Source organism: Phalacrocorax carbo, chromosome 6, assembly GCF_963921805.1.
Source record: "Phalacrocorax carbo chromosome 6, bPhaCar2.1, whole genome shotgun sequence".
Lineage (NCBI taxonomy): Eukaryota > Metazoa > Chordata > Aves > Suliformes > Phalacrocoracidae > Phalacrocorax > Phalacrocorax carbo.
This window is the reverse complement of record NC_087518.1, coordinates 17963838-17981333: the sequence shown is the minus strand read 5'-3', so window position 1 is coordinate 17981333 and position 17496 is coordinate 17963838. Positions and strand designations below refer to the sequence as shown.

At 49.3% G+C, this 17496-nt stretch overlaps 1 protein-coding gene across 11 annotated transcripts; it reads left to right on the top strand.

Annotated features, from left to right (window-relative positions):
• The first annotated feature begins 49 nt into the window (after positions 1 to 49).
• Positions 50 to 17289, top strand: GLYCTK (glycerate kinase). 11 transcript variants are annotated; one of them, XM_064453978.1, is made up of 7 exons: positions 2667 to 2763; positions 5025 to 5070; positions 7225 to 7336; positions 9232 to 9627; positions 9996 to 10147; positions 12037 to 12212; positions 12860 to 17289. In XM_064453978.1, exons 4-7 carry the CDS (start codon positions 9341 to 9343, stop codon positions 13763 to 13765), a joined length of 1521 nt encoding a protein of 506 aa, XP_064310048.1. In that variant the 5' UTR covers positions 2667 to 2763; positions 5025 to 5070; positions 7225 to 7336; positions 9232 to 9340; the 3' UTR covers positions 13766 to 17289. The 11 variants fall into 11 exon arrangements, with proteins under 11 accessions (XP_064310051.1, XP_064310052.1, XP_064310048.1 ...); XM_064453981.1 differs by lacking the exons at positions 5025 to 5070; positions 7225 to 7336; positions 9232 to 9627 and adding exons at positions 50 to 430; positions 2029 to 2205; XM_064453975.1 differs by lacking the exon at positions 5025 to 5070.
• Positions 17290 to 17496: the final 207 nt, after the last annotated feature.

Below are 17496 nucleotides of genomic sequence, written 5' to 3'. Positions count from 1 at the left end.
TGCCGCTGCGGGGCGTGCGCATAGCCTGCTGGGGTTGCGGAGGGCGCAGCGTCCCGTGCCTGACGGCCATATTGAGAGTGGCAGGAAGGCCTGCTCTCCCCTGGCCTGAGGAGGTTGTCAGCACTCCCGCCTCTCGCGGGGCCCGAGGTGGAAAGGGGCGATGGAGGGCAGGGCCGGGCGGCTGCGGCGGGACCGAGCTGTCGTTACCCGCGCCCCGCTGGGTGCGGGGAAGTCGGGTTGAGGGCGTGGCGACATCCCGTAAAGTGGCAAACGGCTTCGTAGCTTTGCGGGGGAGAGTTACTTCCGGTGTTGCGCAGGGCCGGATCCGCCTGGCGTCTCCTGGGCTGTGAGGTGGAAGCGTGCTCCCGCCGCCGGGCCCGCGCGCTCCCGTGGCCCTCAGGGACCCTCGGCGAGCTTTGCGCTGCGCCTGGTATGTCTGATACAGAATTTAACGTATTTTATGCGTTTCCTGTCGCTGAACATAAGCCGGCAGTGTGCCCAGGTGGCCAAGAAGGCCAATGGCATCCTGGCTTATATCAGCAATAGTGTGGCCAGCAGGAGCAGGGCAGTGATCGTGTCCCTGTACTCGGCACTGGTGAGGCCGCACCTTGAGTACTGTGTTCAGTCTTGGGCCCCTCACTACAAGAAGGACATCGAGGTGCTGGAGCGTGTCCAGAGGAGGGCAATGAAGCTGGTGAAGGGTCTAGAGAACAAATCTTATGAGGAGCAGCCTAGGGAGCCTAGAGAAGAGGAGGCTGAGGGGAGACCTTATCACTCCCTACAACTACCTGAAAGGAGGTTGTGGTGAGGTGGGTGTTGGTCTCTTCTCCCAAGTAACAAGTGATGGGATGAGAGGAAACAGCCTCAGGCTTCATCGGGAGGTTTAGACTGGACATTAGGAAAAATTTCTTTCCTGAAAGAGCAGTCAAGCGTTGGAACTGATTGCCCAGAGAGGTGGTGGAGTCACCATCCCTGGAGGTGTTCAAAAAATGAGTAGATGTGGCACCTTAGGGCATGGTTTAAGAGGCATGGTGGTGTTGGGTTGACAGTTGGACTTGATGATCTTAGAGGTCTTTTCCAACCTTAGTAATTCTATGATTTTGCTATCTCTGGATCTGTGATCTAGCAAGAAGGCAGGATGTGGGGGGCATGTGGCCTGGGCTGGCCTCCCAGGGGTCCTACAGGGGACCTGCAGTGACAAGGTGGGGAGGCCCCTCCCCAGGGGATATGCTCTGCACAGCCCAGGGTGCAGCCCCTTGGCCGAGGGGCTTGTTCTCTTGTGTATCCGTACCCACTGCAAGGCCATGGTTAAGTCCCCCTCCTTTAAAATACACAAAGATCCCTTTCTCATTTTTTCCTCCCTACTTTTAGTTCTACACATTTTTATTTCCCAATTTTTTTAAAAAAACTTGCCTCCACACAGTACTACAGAAACACCACAGCTATAGCTCTATGGTCTTGCACCACGTAAGAGGCCAGATACAGATGAGCAGCACACACCCTTTGAGAAAGACACTTTGGCTTTTGAGACTGGTCCTCCAATACAGGGACCTCAGAATTGTTATTTTTTTCTATCATGAATCTTGATGTCAGACTCTGTTCATGTTTTTTTACATGTTGTACCTTAAACAGTTATTTCTGGAGTGTAACAGTACCTGTGAGAATCTCCCATCCCATGAAGATTTCCAGCACCCCACTATTTTAATCTTAGAAGAACACCAGATCTTTTGTCGTTTTGGTCCCCCAGAAACTCAAAAGGAAAGAAAAAAAACCAACATAGGTGCCTTCATAAACGTTAATTGCATCTTCCTTTCACAGTCTGCAGAATATATTTTGATTTTGCTTTTAGAATAATATTGCCCTCCTGTGGTCAACCAACAATAAGTCTGGGAACTATTGTCAAAGGTCTGCTTGCATGTCATTCAAACATGCTTAATTATTTTATGCGCATATATGATTTAGTGAGGCAAAAGTCTCTTCTGAGATAACTTGCTCTTACTCTTTGCTTACTGGAGTTCACCATTGCAGGTTTAGACATCTAACCTGATTCACCCTTTCATGCTGTGATGGGATTGGCTCGTCAGAATGATTCACCAATTCTTACTTTGAAACGGAGACAAGATTTTCACACAGGATTCTAGGGAAACTCAAAAAAAGATGCCTTCGCTACTTCCGAGGGTCTCAGGGTCAGCTACCCTGCTGTAGGTCAGTTCAAAACCTACAATTGATTTTCATGTGATGAAGATTTTAGAGAAGCGCAAAACGGCATGCCTCTTGCACACTGTAAATTGCACAGTCAAAGCCTGGATTATCTCATGTGGGCCCTGAAGATGACTCATCAGTACCATCATGAGACAATTTACTTCAAAACACCTGCAACACTTATCGAAGTTTTAGAGTTGTATAACACCATGGGTTATTGATTTGATATTTTGTCACTCCGTTTTTATTTTTTTCTTCTGCCTTTCTTCCTAATAATTGGAACTTAGTTTGTCAGTTTATACCAAGCTGGAATTTATCTGGCAAGATAATTGGATTTCCTAGCAAAATGTCACATTAAGTAGGAATTACAGATAATACCCCTGCAAAACTAGTTAACGGAAAAAAATGTTTAATTGCTGCTTGAGTGATATTGATCAAATGTAACCTATGCATTTCTATGTTAGATACCACTGTAACCTGCACAATACAGATAGATCCCTGCTTGCTCAGATGGGTGGATGTGAATTTCAGTGAAATGCTTCTGGAAACAGCACTGCTCAGGTGAATATATTTATGTTGTACTCTGCTGGGAGTGATGATTCTTGGTGGGTAATGGTTATGACTGAAGGCATGTGTGGAGGTCTTGTAACCTACAACTTGGCATCTCTTTATGGGATCTTGAAACTAAGCATGATGCTCAGTCCCTGCTGTTACAACATGCAGTCACAGAAGTGTGGGAAGAAGGGGCCTCTGGAGCTGCCTGATCCACCCTTCTGCTCAGTGCAGGACTCTCATCACCAGTACAGGATCAGCTTGGCTGTGGCTTTGTCTAGCTAAGTGCTGAAAACCACCTAGCATGGAGACCACAGCTGCTCTGAGTGGCCTGATCCAGTCTGTGCTGTGTGACCTGCTCTGTAAATAACTTTTTGTGAATGTCCAATGTGAATGTCCTGACGTGTAAATTGTGGCCATTGGTCCTTATACTTTCTGCCACTACCAAGAAGGGTTCATCTCCACTGTCTTTCTAACCACCCTTCAAGTAGTTGTAGCTGCTCTTAGGTTGCTCCTTAGTTGGTTGCAACACTTGGTTCCCAGCCCGCCCTGAAGCACAGGGATCCTGCCCCTGCAGCGAAACTTCACACTTCTCTTTGCTGAGCATCATGAGGTTTCTGTTTTGTTGGCCCTGACCTTGAGTTTGTCACAGTTCCTCTAGAAGGTGGCTCCGTCAGCGCTTCCCCCAAATTAGGCACTCCGTGCTACCCTCCAGATCACTAATGAAGCCCTAGGGTGACACAAACCCCAACAGCATCCCTGACAATTACCAGCTGTCAGCTGGACCCTGAGCCACTGATTTCTACCCTCTGAGCCCAGTGGTCAAGCTGTTTTTCAGTGAGCCTAACAGTGTGTTTGCCCAGCCCACACTGCTTCAGCGTGTTCATGAGAATGGTGTTAAAAACCTCACTGAAGTCACGGTAGATTACATCTGCTGCTTTCTGCTTTCCTCATAGCCTCTCGTCTCAGCCTAGAGGGCAGCCGTAATTGTAATCCTGTGACTGATTAATATTCTTGGTTCTTTCTCCTCTTATGTTATTTCCAGCTGAGGAGCTCATAATTTTGTGCTATGAATCCCAAAGAGCATGACCTTGTATTCTGCAGTACTGAATTTTGACCCCTTTCTATTATTCCAGTCCTCAAGGCTGGCAATTTTTCATCTTCTCTAGAATACTGTGACCCTTCCCTGTATTTTAAATGACTCTCAACTTTGATTGCAAGTTGACTCAGAATGGGGAGTTTGAGAAATTACAGCATGAAAGGAAGTAGACTGGGCATGGACTTGGCTTCAGGGTAGTGCTGTTCTGCGTTGAGCTACAGAAGGATTTTTAGTGAAAAAGTTTTCTTCCCTGCAATCCCCAGTGCCTGGGAAAATAATTTCCAAAAGGTATATGGGGAGTGAAGGGAGAGTGACCTAGAAAATCTAGTAAGATGCATATGTCAAACCCAGTTAATTTTTTTTACTAATTATACTGATCTATGTATATAAAATGCTGAACAGAACGCTTATCTTCCCTGTGTGTGGCCTTAGGCTACATTCCCTGTCAAAGGCAAAGAGACCCTGTTGACACTTTCCTGGTGAGCAAATCAGTCATTACAGCAACATACTTCTTTTCCAAGAAACATATAGAAAACTATGTATCAGCAATTAGAACTTCTAGGTTTCCCAGAGCTCAGCATATTCTTGAAACAAAGGTATTCAGGCTCCATCCTACTTTCTCCCTTGCCTGTGCAGCTCTGTGGTTTCATCACACTGCTTCTTTCTGCCATCATCCTCCTTCCCAGTTACTGATGCAAGAGCACCATGATGAGCATGGGCAAAAGGACCTTTCACCCTGTTCCTGCACACCCACTTGTATACTGGGCCCTCCATAGCTGACTAGTGATGAAGCTGCAGGCATTTTCTCTTTTACAGAGTGTGAATGAGGCAGTGTGGTAATTTTATGCAAATCCATGTGAAGATTAAAAAATTAATCAAATTCTGAAATTTTCATTTAAAGAGATTAGTCTTGAAAAATCCCCCATCTAATCCTCCCAGAATAGTCACTTGGAACAAACCTTCACCACTTTGTTTTCCTCCTGGGTTCAGTGCGTCTCCTGGAAAATTTTCTCATAATGCTTTTGGGACTGTCTGGAGCAGCAAGTCTGAGTTTGAGCAGGGCTTACCAGGCAAATTAAAGTTGATATATCAAATGATAGAAAAGATGTGTCAGTAAGTGGGAACATGGGAGTTTAAGGCAGTAAAATCTCCACTCTGTTGTACTTCGTAGGTAAACTCCCACGGTAATGCATGAAAAATGGAAGCAGTAAGCCTCGGTGAGTCTAACGATAAATTATGTACCAAGAGGCCAGAAGAAAGTCATGTAGCAAGAAAAACAAGTAGCAAGAGACACTGCTAAAACTTGCTGTGTCTGGTAGTTTACTGCTGTAACAAAGATGTAATCTGTCTTTTAGAGCTTGAGCTCAAAATTATCCTCAAACAATTGGGTTTTGATCCAATGCCATCTCAAATATTTTCCAAGGCCCTCAGGGATTTTGGAGTTGACCCTGTACATGGTGGGCTGGCCACCGATCACTGCCATGCTGGGCAGAGAAAATCCAAACCCAGAGAAGTCCTAATGGCATTAAAAATAAACTAACTTAGACCCCTGAAGATCTCAGTTAAATTAACCATCCCGTAACATTAATACACAGCATCCTCTGATCTTGCAGCACCTGAAACATTGGGGATGTGTGACTGGGTTGGCCTGCAACAAGGCCAGTTGCCTCAACTTCAAGAAAACCACAAGCCCGTGATGCAAACCCTTGAACAAACCTTCAACCACAGCACCTGGAATAGCTCAGCTCTGCCCCCTAGAAGGGAATATTTTTCTGGCTTTCAAGTACCTGCCATGGAGTGAGGTGCTGGCTCATTTTTCTCACTACACATCCACAGCCAGCTTGTTTGTTCACTCTTCCCCTCCTCAGTATGACTCCAAGTTTATGGCTCAGACTATGCCCTGCTACATCCATGCTTTTGGTCTCATGCCACCATCCAATTTACTTGGCAGCTTACATTTCTGCCCCTAGTGCTGGATTGATTCTGTCTCCCTCTGACTTTGGCTCCTTGCCTGCAGAAATGCTTTAATGAAAAAGTTAATAAAAGGCAATGCAAATGAGTGCTTTGCCTGTGTTTTACCACAGTCCAGCTCCTCTTCCCAGAGATGAATAAAATGAGGAGCTGGGTTTTTGCTGCTTTTTGTTGTCAGAGTTAACAGTGAAAATTTCTACGGGCTTAGGAGGAGCCCTATGAAGAAAGAGGTTATAATGGTAACACATACAAACAAGTATGAGGATGGTGAACATTATCCATCAATGAAAGCTGAGGAAGCTATTCATTTAAAGGGAATTAATCTAAACCCCTTACGGTCCTGCTGTCATCAGAACAGGCAATTCTTATCATCGTTTTCCTCCTAAGCTCAGTGTGAACTTCTATAAAACTTTCCAAAAGACTGTCTAGACCTCAACTCCAAATTATCCCAAGCAGGGACAAAGGGATGGTGTAAAACCGGGTCCCACTAGTGCCTGTAGCATGTCACCTTCTATCCATGTAGAAGAGGGCTTATTCATCACTATGTGATTTTCCTGAGAAACTGGGTAACAAAGATTAGTGCGTGAAGCAATATGAGTCACATCATCAGCCCCTTCTCCCAGCCAGCAATGGGAAGAGGTAAACGCAGGGATATGAGGATGTAATTTCCCCACATGCAATACATAGCAGCTAACTGGCAATTGCATCATTTCTAGACCCACCATCCATGGAGGTAGACTGAGCTGCCATTTGGATTATTTTTCTTTCTAAGGCTGCCTATGTCTTGGTGTGGGGTGATGTTCAGTTCTCTTGATCTTGCTTTTAAAGCCCCAGTAAAATGAGTAGGAGTTTTATTTTTTGTTAATATCTACAGTGGATTTCATAGCACTGATTTATAGTTGTTCCCTGATGACGTTTAATACCCAGTGCCTGAGACTGTATAAATGAATTACATAAAAATGGATTTGTGGCATCATTAGCAGCACCCCCATTCCAAGGGGAGCCTCCAGTGAGCCTGCATGTCTAATCAGAGCTGACAAGGAGCAGAGTTACACACTGAGACCTCCAAAGATAATGGGTCTGTGCCAGATTCAGCTTTCTGTTGAATTGGTGTAAAGTTGGATAACCTTTGACTGCAAGGGGGTTTTACACTGGATTTATTCTGCATTTACACCTGTGCACTGAGATCAGTGTCAGATGGCATGCCCTAAAATCCTTAGAAGCAATGGCAAGGCATGTTTTGACTCTGGATCAGGCCTCAATGGTTAAAATATAATCTGAGTTCAGAGTGCAGAAAACAGCTTATATGCCTGCTATTGTAGCTAAATGCTTTCCAGAGCAAGCATTAGCAGTATGTACACAAGTGCTAGGTGAATTAAGCTGGCATTTATTTTTTTCAGTTCCAGTAGGAGAGTTTTGCTTTTAAACAACTTGCGCCTGCTGTGTTGTGTCTGGAGTTGGAGCTGAGCAGAGCCACCAGGACGGCACGTGTGACAGAAGCCACAGTTGCAGGTCTGATTTTGCTCAATTCCCCTGGTCTTCAGGGTCAGCCGTGGACAGAAAAATCAAGGCAGAGACAGAACCTGTTAAAAGCTTTGGGGCTTTATTTTCTTAAACTCCCCTGGCTCCATTTAAGCCTCTTTCTCCAACCCCTTCTGCAAGCCCTGTATCGCAGCTCAGATGAGGCAACCTGGGGCGTGATGCACCTCTGTTTTGTAACCCCTTCCTCTGATTGCGCTGTGCTGCCAGGTGAATTGGAGTCCTGCTGGGAACAGAGATGCTAATCTCAGTTCCTGAGAGGAGTACTGCTGACTTCACTGATGTTAGCACAGTTACTCTGGCCCACATTGTAAGAGGGCTGTGAGGCTCAGTGGTTTAAACTGCTGGCAGCACCAGCTGCCATGAATTTTAGGAGTCTAGTAACAAAATTGTCAGGGCACCCTGTCTTTTACCTGTCCTCGTGATTGAAAAGCCAGTCCTGACCAGTATCTAAAGGGAGTGTGGTTAGGTAGTTTATCTGCCATGTGTTTTGCTTTTAAAATCTGTTTCTCTTAAGCACTGAATAATTTTTTTCTCTGCCAAACCTATGACTCTCCATATAGTTTCACCTGCAAGTCCCTTGTCCGATGGATTTCAGAGTGTGCCCAAGTTTCATTGTCTGAGAAGGTGCATATGTGGAGGTTTTCACAGAGCCTTTGGGTCCTTGCAGCAAAGTAAGGCAGGTTTAGACCCAGAGGAGCTGTTGGAAAAGTCGCCTGGCTTAATGATTAACAACTTCGCAGTGCTATGGGAGTGCTAGGATAAAGAGACCTCTGGACTTGTGAGCTCTCCCAGAAGAAACCAGCCACTGGCCTTGCACTGAAACACATCCATTTATTAGAGAGGATTAACTCTTTCAGGTAATTTGAATGGGTCTGTGATCGAGTGTGTTGCCTGGGCTACTTCAGCCTCCTGGCACCCTGCCTTAATTGCTTGCACCATATTTGCCCTGAGTGGGGGAGATGCAGATCACAAGGATCTTTGATCCTGAGAATCCAGCAGTGAACTTGCTGCCAGTTAACAGAGGGAAGGAGAAACGCTGGGGAATAGATGCATGCATACTTGGCCAGGGCTGCCTTTCCTCTGTCAGGACAAGTGCCTGCCCTTGAGCGGTTGAGATCCTTTCATCCACACTCATCTCTGTTGCATATAATGCTAATACTTAGTGGAGACTAGCTCAAATGGGCTTTCACAGACACAGCTGGCAACTTTGCCTGGATCTGAAGTCCTATTTGGACTCTAAATATTATTTTAATGGATAGTGAGAGGACTAAAAAATAAAGGCAAATGAAGCCTCATGTTAATTTGCTGTTTTGTGGGGAAACCTCATTACTGGTCTCGATGTGGCCACCAGCAGCAAGGGATCAGGCAGCCAGCAAGGCTGCTGTTTCTCCAAAGTCCATGCGTGATGCCGCAGGGATGCATGGAGCAATGGCAGCCAGAGAGTGATAACAGCATTTGGCTAGCATGAGGAAGGGAGTTAATGTAGTGAAAAGCTGTTCCACCCAGACACCCTGCTCTCTCCAGGACAGAGAACAGCTTCCACAGTTTGGAAAGGCATCAAATGCTGAGCAAATAGAAATGATGGTTGCTCGTGACAAATCTATGGCAATGGAGAAGTTGGCTGGCAGGGCTCACCTTCCCTGCAGGAGGTGAAGGGATTGCAGGGGAACTACAAGATGACAGGTAGTTCGAATGTGACACTGTCCTTCCCTTCCTCCTGCCTGGGCAGAGGTCTGAAAATGCTGCTGATATGGCACCTTCACCTAGAGGCAACAGGAGCTATAGCTCCACAGTTCATGTTTTGACCTCCCTGCTCTCCCTGTGACAGCCCTGTCTCTTCTGCTAGTGTTCACTCTCCCTTGCAGGTTGGAGTGTGCCGGCTGTCCCAGCTCTCGAGGCTTTGCCTGTGTCAGCAGAGTGTGTACAAGCCCACCGCACCAAGCAGATTGACTCAGCCTGGTGCCCCTGTGCAGCATGTCCCTGCATGAGCACGCACTGTTCCTCTTCCGCAGTGCGGTGGGCAGCGTTCGTCCAGCTCTAATGCTGAAGCGGGCTGTGAAGCTCCAGGGAGACGGGTGCCCTCAGCTGCTGGTGAAGGGCCAGGCCTTTCCAGTGAAGAGGGACCTGTACCTGGTGGGTTTTGGCAAAGCTGTGCTGGGGATGGCCACGGCAGCAGAAGAGATCCTGGGAGACCACCTCGTACGGGGGATCATCAGTGTGCCAGTAGGCATCCAGGAGAGCCTGCAGCGAGCAGGAATGCAGTAAGGGGAGCTGTGTCTGGACAGTTTTGGGGAGTAGGCTGCCAGATTTATCCTCTGTGGGATGTTGCTGTGAACCCGTTGAGTCCATTCCAGCTGCCCCTCCCTCTGGTGCCCACCCTGTCCACACACTGCCCTGGTCTTCAACCTCCATCACATCCCGATGGCACCAGTGACACAGCCTATTTTTTGTGCTGGATGCACTGCCTCCCCAGCCCTGGGGAAGAGACACCCAGCAAAGGCCATCTCCCTGTCCTTGTCACTTACTGTGCACCTCTGGTACACCAGGCCCATTTGCCTGCTGAATGACAGCCTGGCCACCTGTGCAGGTGCACATGTCAGTGGTGTGATTGCTTCTCTTACCTCACCAGGGAGATGCTCCTGAAGCCACACAGCAAAATCCAAGTCATTGAAGGTGCCAAGGACAACCTCCCGGACCAAGAAGCTCTGCAGGGAGCAGTTGCCATCCAGGAGCTGGCTGAGGATCTGACTGTGGACGACCTGCTCCTTGTGCTCATCTCAGGTAGTGTAGCGATCCCAGGGAATGGGCTCTGCTGATGGCCCTCCAGCAGCCTGCACCCACATGGCCATGCAGCAGGGGAGGATGCTGCTGTGCTGGCCCATTCAGCACTGACACTTGCACCTCTGATTTTTTCCTCTCCCTTCTCCCACCAGCCTCTCTTCAGGGATGCCGCAGGGGAGAGCATGGGGCTACCTGCTGCTGCAGTGGACTTGCTATCTCCCAGCACCTGGGAGAGGCTGAGCTATGCAGGCTGAGTCCTGTGGTTGTGCCATCACTGTGAGATGGCACCTCTGGGCACAGCCTGCCAGCTGCTCTCACCCCTTGGCAAGGAGACACTTTCTTCCTGTCCCCTCCTTACATTTGGGGATGCAAATTTGGAGAAGCAAGCACTTGGTAGACTTGCATGCTCCAAATTTGTGCAGAGGTGTGAGTCTGTAAGCTGAAATTTGGGACTGATCCTTCCCAGGGCTTTGCTGCTTCCCAGCTAGTGGAAATGAGGCTCCCCCCAGGTTCCAACACAGTGAGCTGCATGCCTTGCAGGGTCAGCCCTGAACACCCCCAGGTCCTGTCTGCTGGGCCCCTGGGCTGTCCCCAGACCCAGGGCTGTGGAAGGAAGGCGGATATTGTGCATCTGAGGGATGCAGTGACATCGCCCCCACCTGAGCTCAGCTGGGTGAGTGGGTGTTACAGGGCAAAACGATGCTGGGGCTTGGAGCAGCTCTGTAGAAACCCCTTGGTCTCCTCTGCTCAGTGATTGTTCCTCTGTGGATGCTGGAGCCTGATGTGGTACGGAGAGAACAGTGCTATTAGGCAAACACCCAAGCGACTGGAATCTAGCTGTGCTTGCTGGGGATTCCCCTAGGCTTCCTCCTGTCCTTTGGCTACAGGGATCTCCAAGAGACTCCTCAGCCCTTCAGGGAGCCTGTACAGGATCTCCCCGTGACTGTGGCTCCCTATGTATGTGCACTCCCACACAGCAGCCGGTCCCCAACTGCTCCTGCCTCTCAGCTGGGTCTCTGGCTATTGACTGAAACATGGGCATTTGCATTTGTTTTTCTTGCTCATCGTGTTTTATTAAAGCTGATTTGTCTCAAACCTCTGAGAAGGCTTTGCCTTTTGACAGTAGCTTTCAGCTGTACTCCTGTGCACGTTCACTCTCTGCTCTGATCTTGTTCCTTTCTACTCTGCATTTTCCATCCATTCCACTTTTCCACTAGAACTGGTTTTTTTTACCTTCTTCTGCACATTTCCAGTGCCCACTTGTATCAGACAGGATTTCCATCATTGAAGCTATCACCCTGGATGCTGGGTGGTGTGCTGTGTCCTTTGTGTTACTCTCTCCCCCTTTTCTTTCCTCCCAGGCCTAGATGAGTCCAGTTCAGCCATTTCTAATCTTGCTGCAGCCGTAGGTGGTGATTTTACACACTGTCCTGAATAAATGGAGCCAGCAAAGCAGGCAGTGCCTCTATCTGCTTAGCACTGACTGCTGTGTGAGTCATGGAGCCCGTTGTCCCTGCTCACCTATCAGGGTAGCCCTTGAAAATCAGTGTGATGACACACTAGTAGCCTGATGTAGTGGGGATAGTAATTGCTGGCCCTTCTCTGTCATCCCTGCAACATTGCAGGTATGCGGTACCCTGGTCCTGTGAGGTTTACACTGCCTGGATGAAATGTAGCTAACTGCAGATGGCGCAGGGCAGCAGTGATTAAAACCCACTGGAGAAGATGACTGAATTCTCCAGGGCTGTTAGCATAGTTCCCCAACCACCTCTGCCTTCCCACTGTGCACTGATGGGGGAAGAGGAAAGGCTCAAGCATTGAACAGCCTTGCTTTCCTCTTGTCCTCTTCCTGCTGTCCTGACGTCCTTGCTGTCTCTTCTGCATCCTAGGGGGTGGATCAGCCCTACTGCCTGCTCCCATCCATCCCATCCGCCTTGAAGAAAAGGAGAAACTCACAAAGATGCTGGCTTCCCGAGGAGCTGCCATACAGGAGCTGAACATTGTCCGGAAGACTCTGTCCTTGCTGAAGGGTGGAGGGCTGGCCCGGCTCGCACATCCTGCACAGGTAACCAAGGGGTAGCCCTTGCTTGCCCAGAAGTCACCCATCTGCCCTTGAAATCGGAGTTTAATCAACCAGCCTAAGCATGCTTGCAGGGTTTTTCTCCTTACTGAGTGAACAACCTTCACACAGTTTTGGGACTCTGTGGCTCAGATTTCACCAAGGAGAAACTCTCAACTCTCAGGGAGACAGAGGTAGACGAGGGGGAACTCAGACTCGGCAAATGTCAGCTTTCCCATCACACCACTCTCAGCAGACCTCAGCCCTCACCCAGTAGGTACTTCCAATATACTGGTGCTCCACCATGGCACTTCTGAGGCTGGGTCTGACCCTCAGCTCCCCTGGGGGATGTTATCAGCACATGCCATTGCTGAACCCACATTAGGTTGTCAGCCTGACAAGTGCAGTGGCACAGGTTACATCTTCCAATGTGATGGTCCAGCATTAAAGGACATTGTAGATCTGCGGGTTCAAGAAGGGCAAGGTGATGCTCACAGGACCATAATACAAAAATGGGCCAAGATCTGCCCATTTCCATCTGCTTTGACATGAGGGTGGCACCAGTGTAACTCAGAGCAGCACTTATGCCAGGGGTCTTGCATGGTCACCTGTCTCTGCCTCCTACAGTAGTCCGTGGGCATTTCTTTTTGCAGGTGGTGAGCCTCATCCTTTCTGATGTGATTGGTGACCCCCTGGACATCATAGCAAGTGGACCCACCGCTGCCAGCTCCCACAGCATCCAAGACTGCCTCCAGATACTCACCAAATACAACCTGCTGCACAACCTGCCCAAGTCAGTGGAAACAGTTCTGTCCAGCTCTCCCACCAAGCCCGCTGCTCCCGAAGACTACTCCCACGTTTGCAATATCATCATTGGGTCAAATACACTGGCTTTAGATGAGGCCAAACACCAAGCCGAGGGCCTGGGCTACGCAACTCTGATTCTGAGTGCAGCAATCTGTGGGGAAGTCCGGCACATTGCTACACTATACTGCCAGCTGATCCATCTGCTCTGCCTGGGCTTTGCTGGTGTCAGAGAAGGGCCCCTGAGTGACAAGGTGAGGGGGAATCTCCTGCAGCTGGTGGAAGAGCTACAGATCCCGGGTTTGAACCTTGCCAAGTTTCTACAGGCCCTGAGAGGATTAGGGCCTGAAAGACCAGTCTGCATCCTGGCTGGCGGAGAAACCACGGTTCAGCTTCAAGGAACTGGCAAGGGAGGGAGGAACCAGGAGCTAGCCCTGCGCGTGGGGCTGGGGCTGCACAGAGCACAGGCTATGGAAGTCAGCAGTGCCCTGAGGAGGTGTGAGATCATCTTCCTCAGCGGAGGAACGGATGGGCAGGATGGGCCAACGGAGGTAGCAGGGGCCTTCTGCAGCCCAGAGCTGGTGGAAGAGGCACTGCAGGAGGGTCTCGACGTGGAGGCCTTTCTTAGCAACAATGACTCCTATACGTTCTTCAGCCAGTTCCAAGGTGGGCGTCACCTCCTGGTGACAGGCTTGACAGGCACCAATGTCATGGACATCCAGGCCATTTTAATTAAAGCCACAGAGAGATCGTAAGAGCTCCCTCTGCAGATATCCAAATGCATTAAATTAGGACTGGGGGGTAAATGAAGGCATCAACACTGCAGACAAATGTAAAACTACTTAAATTAGGGCTCACTGTTGAGGATGCCAGTATCTTTGATAAAAAGGATCCACTAATTAGACACAAGTGAATGTCCACAGCAAAATCAAGAACTTGTAATTGGGATTAGAGGAAAATAAGAGGTCACATTACAGACACAGAGGCTGGATTTAACACTTCTGCTGAGAGCTGCCACACTTGTGACTGCTTCAACTGTAGTTAGAGATGTGGGGAAATTGAGGCCATGGTAGGGCTGCCAGGGAGAGCCCTTACTGCGGCTTTTGCACCTCCAGTGCACCCAGCTCAAGAGCAGCTCATCGGGGGCTTTTGTAGGTTCACAGAAGTGCATTACAGTGACTGAAGGATGTAAAAGCAGCAGCAAGGCCTGCCAGCTAGAGGTATGGAGGTGCTGGGGGAATGCAGTAGGAAGGGGACACCCAGCACCAGTTCCATGTGCCAGCAGAGTGCCCTGCAGCTCCTCCCACACCAGCGTGCCTGAGGCAATACAGAGACCCCGAAACCAGCACGACGCATACCCAGCAGTGCAGCTAAGGAGCACATTGGCTGAGAGCAGTGCTCTTGGATGCTTGACTTGAAAGCAGTGCACAGTGACAGTGATGCAGAGGGTGGTATTCCTTCACCATGCAGCACAAGGAAGGGGACGATTGAGGTGCAGTGGCAAGCCAGCTGAGTGGAGCCCTTCTTCAGTCTCCTCCCCTCCACAGGGGCATCCTCCCTGCTGATCCCTGTTGGGAGAGCCTCCATGCCAGCAGCATCTATACTGTGAGCTTTCACAGTGTTTTCCAACTGCCTAGAACAATCACACAGCCAGACTGAGCCACTGACCTTTCTTCTGCACTGGGGCAGAAGTCACTGTCGCTGATTAACTCCGCTAATTCTGTGGAACAAAAGGCAAGGAAGCTCAGCTCTCCTGACCCATACTGCTGAGCTGATCAAAGGGCAAAGCTGCCAGAGCCGTGCTTTAACAGGGAGCTGCTCCCCAGCATGTATAAGGACGCAGTGGTTATTGCGGTTTCATCACCTACTACAGTGCAATATGTGGGAGAGCAGAGATGATCCAGGTTTCCCAGGACATGGAGCCCACGGTGGGGCTGGTTTTCAGATGGGCTCTGCCTGTAGCAACAGGCACAGTGATGGTTTTGGCTGGATATTCAAAGGACTTCAGCAGCTCAGCAGCCAGTATGACCCAACATATCCAAAGCCTTTTGAATATCTGCCTGTTTGTTACAGAGCCTAAGTGGGAGCTGAGCTCCTTTGAAAATCCAGCCCTAATTTAATAGGACGTGCTTGACTCAGACTCTTTCCAGACAGACAGACCTACTCCATGTGGCTGATCTCATCTCGTGACATAAATACACCATCCTGCCAACACTGTGAGTTGTGATGTCTCACTGAACTCTGTTCTGCAGCCCGCTCCAAGACGTATCGGAGGGTGGATTTTTGAGGACGATGTGACACCTACTGCTTTGGTTTTGAAGCCAATATCTAAAAAGCAGAGATATCAGCAGGACCATCACGGGGCCTGGTATCGATGCCAGGCTGGCAGCTGGGCTGTCTGGGCCACAGCCCAGGCATAGTGTCAAAGCACAGTCTTGGGGATTTCAAAACCGCAGTCTTACCCCAATGGTTTAAACTGATCCACACATCTCATTTGCCCTCAGAGTCTGAAGACCTTCTCTAACATGCCTGAACTTGCTCACACTGGCAAACAGCTTTGAGATCTGCTGCGGAAAACCTGCCAAGTGTTATAAAGCTTGCTGTGCCCCTGTAATGTCAGGTGGCAGTTGCGCAGGAGAAGCTGCTTTGTGCTGTGCATTTTTCTCAAGAGGTCATCAGTAGGTCGCTGGCAGGTCGCCTCTTCCATGCCCAGCATGCCAGCACCACAGGGACACTAACAAGCACAGTGATACAGCCAAAAAGCATGGGCTGCAGCGAGGATAACTGGCTAAAGCTGGCTCCCAAGTGTCGTTAATGCTTCCTGTCCGATTCTGCTCCAGTGAAATCCAGAATGACTCCACTTTCAGGCTGGGGTGCCTGGCAGAAGCGTCACTGGCACCTTCAGCAGCAAGTCCAGTGTGCCAGGCTGGGCATGCTGTCACAGCCCGAATGTAGCCCTGTGCTCTGCCCACAGCCCTGCCACATTGCTGAGTGCCGAGCTAGTCCTCGGAGCTGCTGCTTGTGCTGCATCATAGTCAAGTTCAGAAGACCTTGGGCTAGCACTCACTGGCTTCTCCTGGGAAATGCCTACTACATGTACCCTGAGCAGTGTCCTTGCTTTCTAAACAGTGGCTTTTCACTAATGATTAAAGAGAGTTTGTGCTGCGGAGGAGAGAAGGCTAATAAAAGGTTTGTTGAAAGGATGGAACTGTTTGAAGTGCTCTTCACATCTACATTTGCTTGGCCTCCGTATACTGTTTTTGTTCTTGTCCCTTTTCTAAGGAGGAGAAAAGAGGACGGGGGAGGTTGTCCAAGGACACCCAGGTTACAGAAACACTTTTTGTTTTCTGATGCTTCTACCTGGATAGATCAAAGCTCCATTTCTGCGGGATTGCTTGGGTGGACCTTCTTGGTCCTTGGGTGTGCATCTTCTGCCCAGGGAAGAAAGGAGCTTTGGAGTGTGCGCACCCCTTACAAACAAGGCATCATTTTATTCCTCTGGACAGCACTCGGCATAGAATTGCCTGTTACTGCTCCAGCCCAAAGCCTGGAGTCTCTTCAATGACAGCAAAAGGCCACATGTAGGACCCAGCATACATTTGGTCAGGTTTTGCAAGGATTTGAGAGATAACTGTTCCATCTGAAGATGCAACAGCACCACTTACCTGCCAAGTAACAATTTGCCTCTGGGCTGTCGGAGCTTGCCAGGAGCAATGGCTTTCCCCTAGGGAACTTCAGTGAGTCACCACAGCTGAGCAGGGCTTTGCAGCTTGCCTATGCTCTCTTGGATGGGGTATTAGCATCATGTGGGTGTACCCAGGCAAACGAAGAAACCAGAGTGCTACTGTGATCACACCAAGTAATCCCAGTGTGCAGGCCATGCTGGGCCCAGCTCCACCCTATCCTGGCTCTGGGGTGCTTGTGCCTAAGGAGACAAGTCACAGAAAGAGTGAGGACAATAAGAGCTGCTTTTGTCATTCCCTTCCCTTTTTACCAGAAAACCAAAACTCTTTCTATACCAGCCAGCCTCCACAAAGGAGGGAGGTGGGTGGAGATGGCCAAAAGCTCCCTGACCACATCCCTGTATGTGGGCAGGGGACACAGTGACAGCCATCAGGAAAAGCACACCCAGCTGCTGGGCAGAGAGTGTGTGAGCAAAGCCCAGGCGTCTTCAGGGCCTCCTAAGCAGCCTGCTCATAGCCAAACAGTGCTAACAGCCAGAAGAACTGTGTTATTAACAGCGCGAGCTTTTGGCAGTAAATTAAAAATCTTGGCTGCCGCCCTTGGCTCCGCTCTTGCCTCTTAGGAGACACTAATATCACAGCTCCCCAGCATTCCCATTATCACTTCATTAAGGATCCAATAATGATAAATGTGGATGGTTTTATTTTGCACAGAGCCTGATTAATGGCTAATATTTCACTAGGTGTTAATGGGGCCCTTCCTTTATGGAGGGATCGGAAGGGGGCTGCCTTTCATCTCCTCC

Bases quoted from the DNA above. Each gene is read 5' to 3' on its own strand.
- GLYCTK (XM_064453975.1), top strand. From the start codon at position 9,341: ATGTCCCTGCATGAGCACGCACTGTTCCTCTTCCGCAGTGCGGTGGGC. The intron at 9,628-9,995 runs GTAAGGGGAGCT...TTACCTCACCAG, and splicing joins CTGCAGCGAGCAGGAATGCA to GGAGATGCTCCTGAAGCCAC. The intron at 12,213-12,859 runs GTAACCAAGGGG...TTCTTTTTGCAG, and splicing joins GGCTCGCACATCCTGCACAG to GTGGTGAGCCTCATCCTTTC.